Source organism: Labeo rohita, chromosome 1, assembly GCF_022985175.1.
Source record: "Labeo rohita strain BAU-BD-2019 chromosome 1, IGBB_LRoh.1.0, whole genome shotgun sequence".
Lineage (NCBI taxonomy): Eukaryota > Metazoa > Chordata > Actinopteri > Cypriniformes > Cyprinidae > Labeo > Labeo rohita.
The window spans coordinates 27089096-27104498 of NC_066869.1; the positions used below are offsets into that span (position 1 = coordinate 27089096).

General features: G+C 35.1%; 1 protein-coding gene across 1 annotated transcript; it reads left to right on the top strand.

The window, feature by feature from the left end:
- The first annotated feature begins 354 nt into the window (after nucleotides 1-354).
- Nucleotides 355-12731, top strand: klf5a (Kruppel-like factor 5a). Its single transcript, XM_051121647.1, has 4 exons — nucleotides 355-673; nucleotides 3717-4617; nucleotides 6829-6888; nucleotides 11301-12731. The coding sequence occupies exons 1-4, from the start codon at nucleotides 503-505 to the stop codon at nucleotides 11477-11479; spliced, it is 1311 nt and encodes a 436-aa protein (XP_050977604.1). The 5' UTR covers nucleotides 355-502; the 3' UTR covers nucleotides 11480-12731.
- Nucleotides 12732-15403: the final 2672 nt, after the last annotated feature.

Here is a 15403-nt window from a genome sequence, read left to right on the forward strand (position 1 = left end):
CGGTTTTACTACTTGTTTGCTGTTGGCTCTTTACTTGACCAACACGCATTTTTTCTATTAAATAAGATGTTGAATGTTTTTATTTACATCATGAAATTAACTTTAAATTAGCTGATAGAAACAGTTTTTGTTTATAGTCAGTTGTGATTTTATTATGTAGCCTATGCTGCATTAGCGTTATTATTCAAATGCTAAATAAAAGACGTAAAGGGCTGGACGGATTTAACTCTCTGTTTTGACGGGTTTGTTGCGCTGTTACAGTAATAGCAGTAGTAAAGGTGTAGACGTCTCGCTTTCTCAGTCCCTGTCAGAGTCAGGCTCCGCCCTTTCAGCTATTATACATATATCCCGGAGCTCCAGGAACGGAGCGAAGCGAAACGGGACATTACTACCGAAAGCGCACGTACGGGTGTCATTCCATGCACCATACACTCACCTCCCCTTCTTTAACGTCTATCAAAACACATCTTGCGGACCCTCTCTCCGTCACATCCACGGCTTTATGGCCGCTACGCTTCTTACGATGAGCGCTGCGCTCGCACCGGGACAAGATGACTTTCTCTCGCTTCTCAAACCCTCACTGTCCGACGGCTTTCAGGAGGACTCCTCTCTGTTTTCGTTTGAAACCAAGAATCCCGACACGGAAAGGAGCTTACCAAACGACTATTCTCAGGTAATAGTTTTTATCAGTTCTTTGCATGAAGCTTCGTTTTTTCGAGATATGATTGTATCACTGGATAAATGAAAGATCAAATGCATCCAGTCGTGTGAAAGGTGGGCCGTTGTAGATGATGCGGCAGGCTGCACGCCTGCAGTCCCATCAGCATCATGCCCCATCAAATGCTTCAAGCCATGTGCGATTCTTTCATTTGAGGAACTTTTATATTCCGTACGATCATTTTAGACGGGAAAATTAAATCTAGTTTAAAGAATAGTTTAGAACACGAACTTTATATTCTGTTTCCTCACGGCTCGTAGATTTAAACATCGCTACAATGTTACATTTTTAGATTCTTAGAATTCAAGAATTTTGTCTCCCTTCCAGAATTTGCACCTTCCTATTTTTAATAAACGCACAAAAACGGTTAAATTCAGGACAATTCTACTTTACACTGTCATAGGAACGTATTTCAGTGTATTATAGTCTATATATTACATATAATCTCTGCTTGTAATTTTATAAACATAATTGCTTATTTTTTATCATAACCTAATCGACCTAATCTTTTTTTTTCTTTCTTTCTAAAATGCTCAACCATTTACACCATGTCAGGCAGTGTTTAAACAATTAAATTTGACAAATGAATTTTAGGAATTTTAAATCATGATCTGCATTGATTTTTATAACATAAGGTTATTATGTATTAATTTTTACATTATTAGAATTTGAAAGTTTATCTATGAGAAATTTATCTACAAAGTTAATCAAGTTGTGTTCGCTAATTCAGTGTTGTCCAAATACAAACAAACAAATAAATAAAAGTCATTGCCATAACGTCATTACCTTCACACACAGCATAACACAAAGAACAATTACTGTTCAATTTCTTAAGTGTTCCGAAGCGTCCTTAAATGAAGAATCACTCGTGTATTTTAGAAGCATTTGGTGATGTTTTTGGGATTTCCCCGTGACTGTAACGCAGGGGAGAGAGTCTGGGCTGGGTCGGGTAGCGCACAGACTCCTGTCAGTTGCTTGCAGTTGGTTTCTTGGCTACCGAACCGTCAACAACTGACTCCCCCTCCTCACCCACGCACGCTGCTCTTGGGCTCCGAACTGAAACTTCCCAGCAACGCCGAGCCTCAATCTGAAAACTTGTGAAAGAGATACATGTCCGACGAACAGCTGGAAGATCTAAATCCAGAAATAGCTATGTGTAGCAGCCGCGTAAAGAGCACTTAAAGAGCGCTGGCATTCCGAGTGTCTATATGTATGCATCTACGACTGTGAGTGTTTTCATTTTCCCTCACGTTTATTCCTCTATAGATGTTACGCTCAAGAAGTAATGAATGAGTCTTGATTTACTATTTTCTGCTGATTACGGTTTTATGATAATTGGGTGGCAATTTGGAAAAGCTGAGCAATCTCTCCAGCATGCTTTCCACCTGTCAGCAAGTCTGTTTTGAGCTTGTGGTATGAGCGCTGTTTTACAGTCTAAGGCGGAATGTAGCAGAGACATATCGAAGACGACTTGATAAATGCTTTACCTCTGACTGCTCCATACGGCAACACAACCGATTCATGCTCTCGATATACACACGATTGCAGATCAGCTCTTAAAACGTCAAGGTCCGTCCTTTAACGTTTCAGTAAAAATCACACTTTCATTCAAATATTTATAATGCTGCTATACTGTAAACATAATACTTTTAATGACGGCAGATGAGATGGACATATATTTTACACCGTTTTACTGAAAATTCACAGGAAAAAAAATTTTTTTTATTATCAGTTGGTAAGGTTTAAAGACCTGTCTGCTAATCGTCCAACAGACATGATTATCGGCCATGTTGGGGGTAACGCATTACAAGTAACGCGAGTTACGTAATCAAAGTAACGCATTACTTTTTAATTTACAAGAAAATACCTTTGTCAAACAAGTAAAGCCAGTACTTTTTTTGTTTGTTTGTTTGTTTTTTTTTTTTTTTTTTGCATGTATTGATTGAAAAGCAAAAACATTTGACCTTCTATTATTCTTTTATTGCTGAGGAGTGTTGAACTTCCTTCTTCTGCATTCTACTGTACAGACGTGAATTTGTTTCCTTTAGCCTGAGGCTTTTGGTGTGAAAAGGCTTTTATATTTGCCAAAAATATAACTTTGTATATTAAAAACAAACAAGCAAGCCCAGCCCAGATTAAAAAAGTGAAGCAAAAGTAACGTAACACATTACTTTCCATAAAAAGTAACCAAGAAACTTAATTAGTTACTTTTTTAGGGAATAACGCAATATTGAAATTAATTACTTTTAAAAGTAACTTTTCTCAACACTGATTATCGGTTACCTAACAGCCAATCGGCAGTATAAATATAACTGATTAAAAACCTAGCCAATAAACCGGTTAATCACTAGATGTATATATCAGTTTTACCTGCTCCAACGTGCTTGCTTGTTCATATATATATTACTAAAGAACTTTACTTATTTTTAATTAAATAAAAATAAAAATAGATGAAAATAAAAAATAATATAGTGAGGAGTCATCATTGTTTTCATCAGATTTCAAGTAGTCCAAATTGTCCTCAGTTTAAGAGGAAAGAAAGGAAATATTGGCCAGTTGTTTTTTTCTTATACATTTCATAACACATATTAGCAAATAATCACATAGCAAGTGCACTGGGGGAAAAATGTTTTTTTTTTTTTTTTTTTTTTTTTTTTTTTTTTGCAAAATATATTTATATTGTAAGCTGAATTAAGTGTCTGCTGTGTTCAGTATATTTTTACTCAGTGCCAGGTTAGCTGAGTAAGCAGGCATGTTGGCCATTGTTGTAACAGTAAGTGAATATTTGCATTCTTGCAAGCTTTTCTAAATTTTTATGTATACTGTGTTTGTGCTCTGCCAACACAAGCCGTCCCAGGAGATCCTGCCAGCTTTGCTGACAGAAGCAGCGTGTGCAATATTCCAGCAGTTATTATTCTAAAATCTGTTTATCTTGTTTGCCTTTAATGGCCTTTACAACTGCATTTACAACTTTATGCTTCTCTCTTCTTCTCTTTAGGCTAAACTAGAGATGGATAAATATCTATCTCCACAACCTGTGGCTCTCCCCGACCCAAAGAAGTTAAGACGAGAGAGCGTCTCCTCAATGGACCAGTTTTTTGGGGACGAGCACGGTTCTCCTTACAGCATCAACATGAATGTCTTCCTCCCCGACATTGCTTATCTAAGAACGGGGATGTGCCGGCCGGCACGGCCTTCGGTCCCCAGCCAGATCAAAACTGAACCTGTGACAGCGCCTTTCTCGCATCCCGAGTGTCCGGTGAGCTCGACAGGCCCCGTTTCATCCGCACTCCCCGATTTCACCAGCATCTTTAACTCGAGTTCCACTTCGGGTTCTGAAATCAACGCCATGGATGATAACTCCGGGGTGTTTGTCAAGCAGGAGATGCAAGGCTTTGACATCCCGCAAGATGGGCCGCTCTTCCAGCTCCTCAACTCCGAGCTGGACGTCCCCCATCAAGCCAATTCGCACTCCCACACTCACGCTCACTCTGTGCCCTCGCAGATGCATACTTTCCACGACCTGCACTTGGCGACCCAACAGACTGCTGCCAAGCCGTACTGTGGCATGTCGGCCACCGGCTACCCTCTCGGCCCGGGTCATTTCGTGCATCCTCAGGGTCAGGCCCACTCGCAGCTCAAAATGCCCTATCTTCCCCCCTCGCCTCCCACTTCAGAACCTGGCAGTCCTGACAGACAGAAGGAACTGCTTCACAATCTGACACCACCGCCATCTTACGCCGCAACTATCGCCTCCAAAATGGCTGTCCACGCGCCCAGTCACCCAACACCCGCCTCGACACGAGCTCCCGCCACCCCAGGGTCAATGCCTGTCCGTTACAACCGAAGAACAAACCCAGACCTCGAGAAAAGACGGATACACCACTGTGATTTTCCAGGTACAACCTGATATATTTCAATTGAGCTGGAATCAAATGTCAAAATTCACAAAATGCCCTTGTGTTTTCGAAAGCACTACGTTGCTTTCTACTGCACTTTCTTACTCACGCACTCGAATCCACTGTTAAATAATTCAGAGACGGCCAAAGCCTTTTAACCAGAGCTCGAAATGAATGCCAAAGAGTTGACGTCAGGCTGATTGTTATTGAATCCTGTTGCATCAAATTGACTGGGCAAATTGTAAAACAGACAAGCCTCACAGTGCCATTAATAGTGCATTTACGCTAAGAAGCTGCATGTCTGAAGCGACGAGCTTCGCAATTAAGAACCCATCACTGCTTTACTTCACTGAGTGGGGTTTTACTGCTAACGACATGAGATGGGCTTTGGATTCCTAATTGGAAAAGAAAGCACACTGAAACCAAATAACAGGATGCTCTTATATGTGACTGTGGCGATGAGTGAACCAACTGATTTCGTGTTGGTGACTAAAAAGATCAAAATTTCCTACCATTAATGCTTCAGACATCACTAAAATTATCATTTTAGTATTATTTGAATATTTTTTGTTTTCAAAAGCCTTCTAGCTTTTAATGTCAAAGTATTAAACCAATCTTATACTGTTTATGCATCAAGCCCATTAATTGCATTTTATTAAAATTAAATACTATTTATATTGTTTATTAATTTATGAATCTTTTTATATTTTTATCAGTAGCTTTTTTGCATTTTATGATCTCTCAAATGATTATAATTTTTTGTCATACAGTGTATGCATCAAACACAATAATTGCATTGTTTTTAGTAATTACTATTTATCATTTAAATATTTAATGTATTTGTTTTCACAGTTATATAGTTCTATGTATAGTTCTCAGTAACCTCACAATATTTTTTATCTTCTAAAAATTAAAACACTCCTGTCTTGCTGTTTATGTATCAAGAATAAATTCATTTTTTAATATTTAAGAATTTATAATTATTCTAATAATTCTTTTTTTATCAGTAGCCTCACAATATTTTTATTCCTTAAAACACTCTTAAACACTTTTGTCATAATGTTTATGTGTCAAGCATAAAAACTGCATTTAAATATGTAATTTTTATAATTTATATATTTTATCAATAGCCTCCCAACATTTTATCTTCTAAAAAAAAAAAAAAAAAAACTCTTGTCTTGCTGTTTATGCATCAAAAATATATATGAATTTATAATTATTTTAATAATTCTTTTTTTATCAGTAGCCTCACAATATTTTTATTCCTTAAAACACTCTTGTCATACTATTTATGTGTCAAGCATAATAACTGCATTGTTTTTTACAATTTATAATTTAAATTTGTAATCATTTATAACTGTTTTTTATTAGTTATATATTTTATCAATAGCCTCCGAGCATTTTTATCTTCTAAAAATAAAAATAAAAACTTTTGTTTTGCTGTATATGCATTAAGAATAATTGCTTTTTTAATTTTTATTTATTTTTTTTTTTATCAGTAACCTCACAATATTTGCATTCCTTAAAACACTCTTAAACACTCTTGTCATACTGTTTATGTGTCAAGCATGATAATTGCATTGTTTTTTTACAATTTAGAATTTAAATATGTAATCATTTTATAACTGTTTTTATCATTTATATATTTTCTCAATAGCCTCTGAACATTTTTATCTTGTCTTGCTGTTTATGCATCAGGAATAATTGCAGTTTTTAATATTTATGAATTTATAATTATTTTAATAATTGTTTTATCTCTTTAAAACACTCTTGTCATACTGTTCATGTCAAGCATGATTTTAATACCTAATTTATAATTGAAATATTTAATATTTTTAACTATTTTAATAATTTACATATTTTATCAATAGCCTTCCAACATTTTTATCTCAAAAAAGTAAAACACTCTTGTCTTGCTGTTTATGTATCAAACATAGTGATTGCATTGTTTTTAATACTGACCATTTATAATATTTAATAATGTTTATTATTTTAATAAGTACTATTTTTAACAATAGCTTTTTTTTAGTCTCTAAAAAAGATTGACGCGCGCTCTTGACAAACTGTTCATGCATCAAACATAATAATTGCATTTTTAATACTTTAAAATGATAATTTGATTATTCTGTCAATGTTTAACAGCTTCCCATCATTTTTTGAACACTCAAATGCTTCCAGCCGTGAGTAACAAAAGCTGTTCTCTTTTTTTAGGTTGTAAGAAAGTTTACACCAAGTCGTCCCACCTGAAAGCTCACTTGAGGACACACACTGGTAAGAGTTCCCCAATTAAAAATGGTTTTATTTATGCTCGATAAAGCTGGCCTCCTATTTTGGCACTTTACTGTCATGTTGCTGGGCAGAAGTGCGTTGTTGGCATGCACATGCGTTCATTCTCGCACGCTGCCTGAAAGCTATCCTGCATCGCTTCCTAATATGAGATTGCACCAAAACCTGGCCCAAATACATCAGCAGGAACAGCCTATTCTTCTTCCTTTTTTCCAAATCAATTTAGAACGTCCAGTATCTGAATGACCTCTAGGCAACATATGAAAATATGAACTATGAAGTAAACAAAAAAAAAGGAGTGAATATTAATACATTCGGGAATGTGGCCTTTGGTATGTAAACTCAATCAACTGATATACTACTGTACTTATCAGGGCTTTTTTATTTTCAAGGTATAGATTTACGTTTCCTAATCCTAATTACAGGCTCATACTGGTTGTAAAGCACAATTGCGATGAGATAACAACACCCACTCTTTTTCTGAAAGACTTGACGTGACATGATTTAGTCAGTTGACAGTGTTTCTATATTTGAATGAACAGGTGAGATTTACACAGTGCAGGTGCTAGTTTCAAATTCAAAAAGACATTTAGTTCATAATACTTTTTTTTTTTTTTTTTTTCCTCCTAGAGAACAGGTTGGGTCAATGTAATGATGCCAAGATTTTTAGTACCCAAGCTACACAAAATTGTTTAAAATAAATACACAAAAATTTTAAAAATAAATGTTAGTATATTTATACAAAGTTCACTAAATATCACAGATCTAAATATTTTAAGGCTTTTTAACCTGCTAACTTCCACTTTAAAGTTTGGTCTCTGTAAAGCATCCTGCTGAATAAAAGTTTAAATTTCTTGAAAAAAAAAAAACAAAGAAAAAAACAAATGGTAGTGTAGATTTAACTTTATACTCGTTAATAATATTAAAGGGATAGTTCAGCCAAAAATGAAAATTCTGTCATAAATTATTCACCTCATGTAAGACCTTCATTTGTCTTTGAAACACAAATTAAGATATTTTTGATGAAATCTGAAAGCTTTCTTACCCTGCATAGACAGCAACACAACTATCACGTTCAAGGCCGTGTTACTCGTGATAAAAGCGGTCAGAAAGCTCTCAGATTTATCAAAAATATCTTAATTTGTGTTCCGATGAAGGTCTTACGGGTTTGGAACAACTTGATTAATGACAGAATATTCATTTTTGGTTGAACTGTACTTTTAAATAGTATTATAAAACCATTACCAACCACTATCCTGTTAGCTTGAACAGGTATGATTATTTTATTGGACTATTTTATTTGACTGAAAGAAGCCACACCATGTCCAGATAACCAATGAAGATAAAAATCCAATCCAACCAGTCCTTGGAAAGAGAAGAGAGGGGCCTCAGGCAGACAACGCATGAGATGAGCTATCCAAACAAGTCATTACAGGATTCCTGTTCAGGGCTCTCCTCGCAAACGTTAAAGCTCAAGAAAGGCACATGTTCTGACGTTTAGCTAGTTAATTGTTTTTGAGCACCGCACCTACTGCATGAAACTGTTTAACTTGCAGTATCGCTTTTTGTAGTCCTTCGGCTCCCAGTTAAATGGTACTTCAGTGTCACATCTCATTCCAAATCTGTGTGAGTTTGTTTCTTCTCTGTAACACAAAGTCAAATGTTGTTTTGGACCCCATTGATTTGCACTGTATAGACAAACATAGTAAAACATTCTCTAAAATATCTTCTGTGTTCCACAGAATAAAGCAGTCATACAGGTTTGGAATGGTGTGATCACTAAATTTTCATTGTTGCGCAAATTATCCACTATAGTGATAGTTCGCCCAAAAATGAAAATTCTGTCATCATTTACTCACCCTCAAGCTGTTCCAAACCTATATGAGTTTGGTAACAAAACAGTTGCTGGTAGCCAATGTTGGGAAGCCAGTTACTTTGGAAACTGAATAGGTTACAGATAAATAGGTTATCCTATTTAAAATATAATAAGTAGTGTAACTATTTCAATTACTTTATTAAAGTAATCTAATTGATTTACATTTGATTATTTTTCTAAGCTTCTAACAAATGTTTTCAACTGTTAATCATTTTGAAACATTCAAAGCAGGCAGGGTTAATCTTACGGAAGTACTCAACACAAATTTTAAAATCCTTCATCACTTGAATTAAGATGATAATATAAAGCAGTAAGCTCCGTGAAGCTGTGGTTTACAGTGAATTTATAACAGCTAAGGGGCGTTGTTAGGCAAGACACGAAGCAGAGTTTATAAAATGGTTATTCCAAAATGTAATGGTATTATTAAAAAGATTATTCTTCCGCCAAACAATGTAGTTCCTCAAAAACGGTTATGATTGCAACTAAGTGGATGCTGATTAACACACAGACGTAAACAAAGGTGTATGTTTGTAGAGTAATTTACAACAGCTTTGAACGTGGCTCAACCAATAAGAATCAAAGACCGGAACTATCAATTTTAAAACAAAGCAATAATCCCCAAGAAGCCGTGGTTTACAGTGAATTTATAACAGCTAAGGCACGAAGCAGAGTGCCTAAAACCCCCTTAGCTGTTGTAAATTCACTGTAAACCACAGCTTGACCGGGCTTATTGTTTTTATAAAATGGTTATTTCAAATACATAGCAAGGTTTCACAAAATAAAACAGAGCGAATAAAGTGTAATGATAGTAATAAAAACATTATTCTTCCGCCAAACAATGTAATTCCTCAGAAACGGTTGTGATTGCAACTAAGTGGATGCTGATTAACACACAGACGTAAACAAAGGTGTATGTTTGTAGAGTAATTTACAACAGCTTTGAACGTGGCTCAACCAATAAGAATCAAAGACCAGAACTATCAATTTTATAACAAAGCAATAATCCCCAAGAAGCCGTGGTTTACAGTGAATTTATAACAGCTAAGGCACGAAGCAGAGTGCCTAAAACCCCCTTAGCTGTTGTAAATTCACTGTAAACCACAGCTTGACCGGGCTTATTGTTTTTATAAAATGGTTATTTCAAATACATAGCAAGGTTTCACAAAATAAAACAGAGCGAATAAAGTGTAATGATAGTAATAAAAACATTATTCTTCCGCCAAACAATGTAGTTCCTCAGAAACGGTTGTGATTGCAACTAAGTGGATGCTGATTAACACACAGATGTAAACAAAGGTGTATGTTTGTAGAGTAATTTACAACAGTTTCGAACATGGCTCAACCAATAAGAATCAAGGACCAGAACTATTTGTTTCGTGTCATGCCTAACAATGCCCCTTAGCTGTTATAAATTCACTGTAAACCAAGGTTTCTTGGAGCTTATTGCATTATTTTAAAGCACAGCCATTACAAAATCTAACTTTAGCACCTCTTTTTTGAAATTTTAAGAAAAAAAAATACTGATTTAAAATCATAAGATATATTTTAATAGCTATGATACTGTTTTTAAAAAACAAATCTTTGCATAGCTATGTCTTGGGGGGAAAAAACAAACAAACATAATATTTAAAAAACCATATACATAAACCCAAATATACAAACAGTTATCGAATAAACACGTGTCCTATTCTGTGTCCTAATCTCCTGAAACTTTGGTGTCTCACTGTTTTTTTTTCAGTTACAGTAACAGATTACGGTTATGTTTATTTTGTAATTAAATTACATAATTTCATTACATGTAACTAGTTACACCCATCACTGTCGGTAACCATTAACTTGCATAGCATTTTTTTTCCATACTGTGAAAGTCAATGGCTACAACAATGGCAACATTCTTCAGAATATCTTCTTTTGTGTTCAAAAGAAGAAAGAAACTCGTAAATGTTGGGAACAATTTAGACTAAATGATGAAAGAAAAGACACAAAATAAAGTCTTTAAAACGGTTCACATTATTCATAATCGTTCTAGAGTAGTTTAACTATAAGATTTGCTTTTATTATCTAGCATAGTCTATCTGAATTTCTATTTTGTGAGCTTTTCCACAAGGATTATCAAACCGACTTCATTTTTCGAAGAGAAAATAAAAACCTCATGGCCTTTTAAAAAAACAAGTTCTAAACCCCGTGTTCTAGAAAGGCAAACACTGCGCTGCTATTTATGGTCGACTATGAGTTTAGTCTTGTCAGCGGCCTCTACGAACCTACCAAAATACTGAAATACTTTAATCTTAGAGATTGAGTTAAGTGAAGTTTATGCGCTCCACACCTCTCAGTATATGTTTGTTATGGTTACTATAGTGATGACAGAGAAACCCTACCCACACAGATTACTCATTTAGTATTACTAATGTATTAGTGAAAAGAAACCTGTTTTTTAACCGTGAATGATAGTTTCTTCCGTATTGTATTCGTGACTTGATGTACCTAATCAAACTTTGTTTCCTTTGTGTTCTGTGTTCAGGTGAGAAGCCGTATAGGTGCACGTGGGAGGGCTGCGATTGGCGGTTCGCTCGTTCCGATGAACTGACGCGTCACTTCAGGAAGCACACGGGAGCCAAACCCTTCCAGTGCGCCGTGTGCAGCCGCAGCTTTTCGCGCTCCGATCATCTCGCCCTGCATATGAAGAGGCACCAGAATTAAACACACTAACTGAAAAAAAAGACAGATACTTCTTCTTCTTATTATAATTATGCACTTGAAGTGATAACAGCGACGAACCTTATGATGTTTAGGGTAATCTTCTTTCTCTGACCTGTTGAGAGCGTTGAGCTGTCAACTGTAAACTGAAAAAAACTTTTGATATTACCACAAAATCCAATTTCTTATTGTACCTTTTTCCTCTCTCTTTAGGATGTATAGATCAAATTTCTGTTAGGACCCTCATCTCATTTTGACATAAGCTGTGTACATGAGACTCGCTCTCATCCTTTAATTGGAAGATTGTTTTTAAACATGAGTGAACTGTAGACTACACAGGACTCTGCAAAGCACTAAGACACAACTCCCATTTTACTTTGCACTTGAATTCGACTGGAAAAGATGACTAGCTATGTATGATAAATGCTTTTAATATATATCACTGGAATAGTTACTGCTCATAGCGGGGTTTCAGGTACACAAGCTATACTGCGATTCCCTCTTTTTAGTTGCTGAAGTATTTATAGCTTTGGATGATAATGTGCTGCTACTGAACAGCAATTATTTCATGAATTATTAAACAACGGTATAGAAAAGCAATGAGAAGTGGAAAAGGGCTTTAGACAGCTGTGTGATTTGTACAGTCTCCTTTCTACACACAGAAGCATGCAGAGCGTTTGTTTTCCTACTGTCATTGATGCATAAACTCATATGAATGTACGAGACCACAGTGACTGTTCTTTTGAACACATTTCATCTTAAAGTGCCTTTTCATCTTTGTTTTTATCAGCAGCACAGGCTTAACTTCTTGTTCATAAAAAACAGACAGTAAAAATTCAGCAGGTTACCATTATTTCACTATTACCGCAATTCGGCTGCCTTTCATACATTTAAGAGAGGGTTAAAGCATCAACTGGTTCTTGTAAAATCGATGTATTTATTGCATTGGCTTTGTGAAGTGGAATTTGACAAGTTTTGTGTAATTGAAATGCCTTAATGTAAATACTATGACATTTTATTGTACATATTATTTTGATTGTTGCTCTGTTCTTTTTTGTTTTCTCTTCCTTTTTTTCAGAAAAGGATCATATTGTTCTGGATTTTGGCTGTGTGACTATTTTTGTTGTTTTTGGATTTTTTTTTTTTATATTTCACTTATTTTGTAGATTCCCAGATTATATTTCTAAATTGGTTGTCCTCTTGACAAAATGTTTTTTGCCTACTGATTGAAATGAAACCTAATAAAATCAACTTTATAATTTTTAATGCTTTTTACAAACTTCTCTCACACGTCTTTTTTTTTTTGTTGTTTAGTTATTAATGAAATACACTGAACGATCATTAACCTCCCTTAAAGCAGATAAACTACACTTCTTTAGTTTACATTGGTGTATTCCTAGGGGTTCCTGTTCGCTCGCTATAAAACAGTTGACCAATCTGTTTGTTGATGTTTCTAAGCTCCAAGAAAAGAAATACTACAAAGGAGTAAAGATAAAACTATCATCAAAGCAGAAAGTTAAGTTTCAAAGATCACTTGGACCTGTGCCACGAAGATTGAATGTCTCTTATCTGATGGTTGACATCGTAAAGAAACAATTTTTCACTACTCAAACAAACCCTAAAGCTCTGAAAAAGAAAATTAATGGGAATTCCTTTTTATGTCAACATACGTCAAGAATGAGTGACGTTAGCACAATGCCTCAATGTTATTTATTTATTTTTCTGCACAACCCATTTTGAATTTTACATACTTATACTTATACTTGCCCACAAAAACATTAAGCAATGAAGTGATAGTTCATCCCAAAAATGACAAATTTGTAACCATTTACTCACCCTTAAATTGTTCCAGACCTGTATGATACAAAAAAATAAAATAAAAATTAAGAAATGTCAACGGTCAACATTCTTAAAAATATTTTAGAAATTTGACATATTGGTGACATATTACCCATAAAAAAATGCAAGTGTTAATTTAGCATCTTAAAGGAGAAGTTAATTTCCAGAACAAAAATTAACAGATAATGTACTCACCCCCTTGTCATCCAAGATGTTCATGTCTTTCTTTCTTCAGTCATAAAGAAATTATGTTTTTTTGAGGAAAACATTTCAGGATTTCTCTCCATATAGTGGACTTATATGGTGCCCCTGAGTTTGAACGTCCAAAATGCAGTTTAAATGCATCTTCAAATGGCTCTAAACGATCCCAGCCAAGGAAGAAGGGTCTTATCTAGTGAAACGATTGGTTATTTTCCAAAAAAAAAAAAAAAAAAAAACAAAAATATATATATATATTTGAACCTCAAACGCTCGTCTTGTCTAGCTCTGCGTGAACTCTGTGTATTCCGGTTCTAGACAATTAGGGTAGGTCTTCTCCAACTTTAAAATCATCCTATATCGCTTTCTTACCCTTTTTTTTTTTGGATCATTTGATCTTCTTTGCGTGTTCACTTTGTAAACACTGGCTCTGTACTTCTGCAAGCATGTAGGATAATTTCCATGAACCGGAATACACAGAACTAGACAAGACGAGCATTTGAGGTTAAAAAGTATATCAATTGTAATAATAAAAAACAAAACAAAAAAAACAATCATTTCGCTAGATAAGACCCTTCTTCTTTGGCTGGGATCATTTAGAGCCCATTGAAGCTGCATTTAAACTGCATTTTGGAAGTTTAAACTCGGGTGCACCATAGAAGTCCACTATGGACTTAATGGAATATAAACACTATGGAATATATATATATAAAAAAAATTTCAACAAAACAAAACAAAACAAAACAAAACAAAACAAAACAAAATTTCTTTACGACTTGGGGTGAGTAAATTATCTGTACATTTTTTATTCTGGAAGTGAACTTCTCCTTTAAAGGAGACCTATTATGCCCCTTTTTACAATATGTAATATAAGTCTCAAGTGCTCTCAAAATATGTCTGTGACATTTCAGCTCAAAATACACCACAGATCATTTATTATATCATTTTGAAAAGGCCTATTTTGTGTGGAAGTAGAAACACACTGTTTTCATGCATTGTCTCTTTAACTGCAAATGAGCTGCTGCTCCCCGTCCCCTTTTTCCAGAACAGGACTTTGCCTTTACAGCTCATACCTCAGATACTCTGCCAAAAAACATATGTTTGATTTGATTATCATGTCTATCGTGCTGAAATGGGTATGGGTTTTCTGACTTTTTCAGAAAGTGGCTGTCATACGGCATATGAGTGCTAAACTAAGTTCTCTTTCATGTCTTATTGTGCTCAAACTGTCAAATACACACAAGTTTATGTAACAAAATACATAAGTTATACAAAAACAACCCAGGAACATTGGAAATACGTGCCTCTATATACACTTCTGCAACACCGTAATTAACGTAACTTTACTGCATGTTTTACAGCAGTTTTAAAGTGAAATGTCCAGAGAGTGGTGCTAAAATACTTTCAATACATGACTGTGGCATGTTTTAATTACGTAGGTACATGCACGTATTGCTGCGTTTTTATTATGCTGCCTGAGCTACATATCGCGACACTTTAGAATTCAAATATCCAGGGAGTGTTGCTAAAGGTTAACTCTCTATCATGTTGGAAATATCCCTCACACTAAACCTAACTGATAGTGTTAACAAATGCAAAAGTGATGTAAAAACGCATTTGTTGAGGCAGCCATGCTATTTTAACTTCCTCGTACGGATTTGAGCTGTTTTGTCAAACCGGGGTTTGTACCGGAGCTCTTCATCACTCAAGTACAATGCCATATCGTGTGAGCTACCGAGCAAACCTACTGAATTACAAAACTCGTGCATATGAAGCTGTATATGTGACGACAACATCCAGAAGTGTCATTTTTTAAATCGCGCAGGATGTTAAATTTGTTTTGAAGCCATAATATAATATCCTGCAAGTAACTGTGTGAAAATTAGGCTT

What these genes read in the sequence shown, in the direction of transcription:
- klf5a (XM_051121647.1), top strand. Translation starts at nt 503, where the DNA reads ATGGCCGCTACGCTTCTTACGATGAGCGCTGCGCTCGCACCGGGACAA. An exon ending in ACACCACTGTGATTTTCCAG is followed by an intron (nt 4,618 to 6,828) that starts GTACAACCTGAT and finishes CTCTTTTTTTAG; the next exon opens with GTTGTAAGAAAGTTTACACC. An exon ending in TCACTTGAGGACACACACTG is followed by an intron (nt 6,889 to 11,300) that starts GTAAGAGTTCCC and finishes TTCTGTGTTCAG; the next exon opens with GTGAGAAGCCGTATAGGTGC.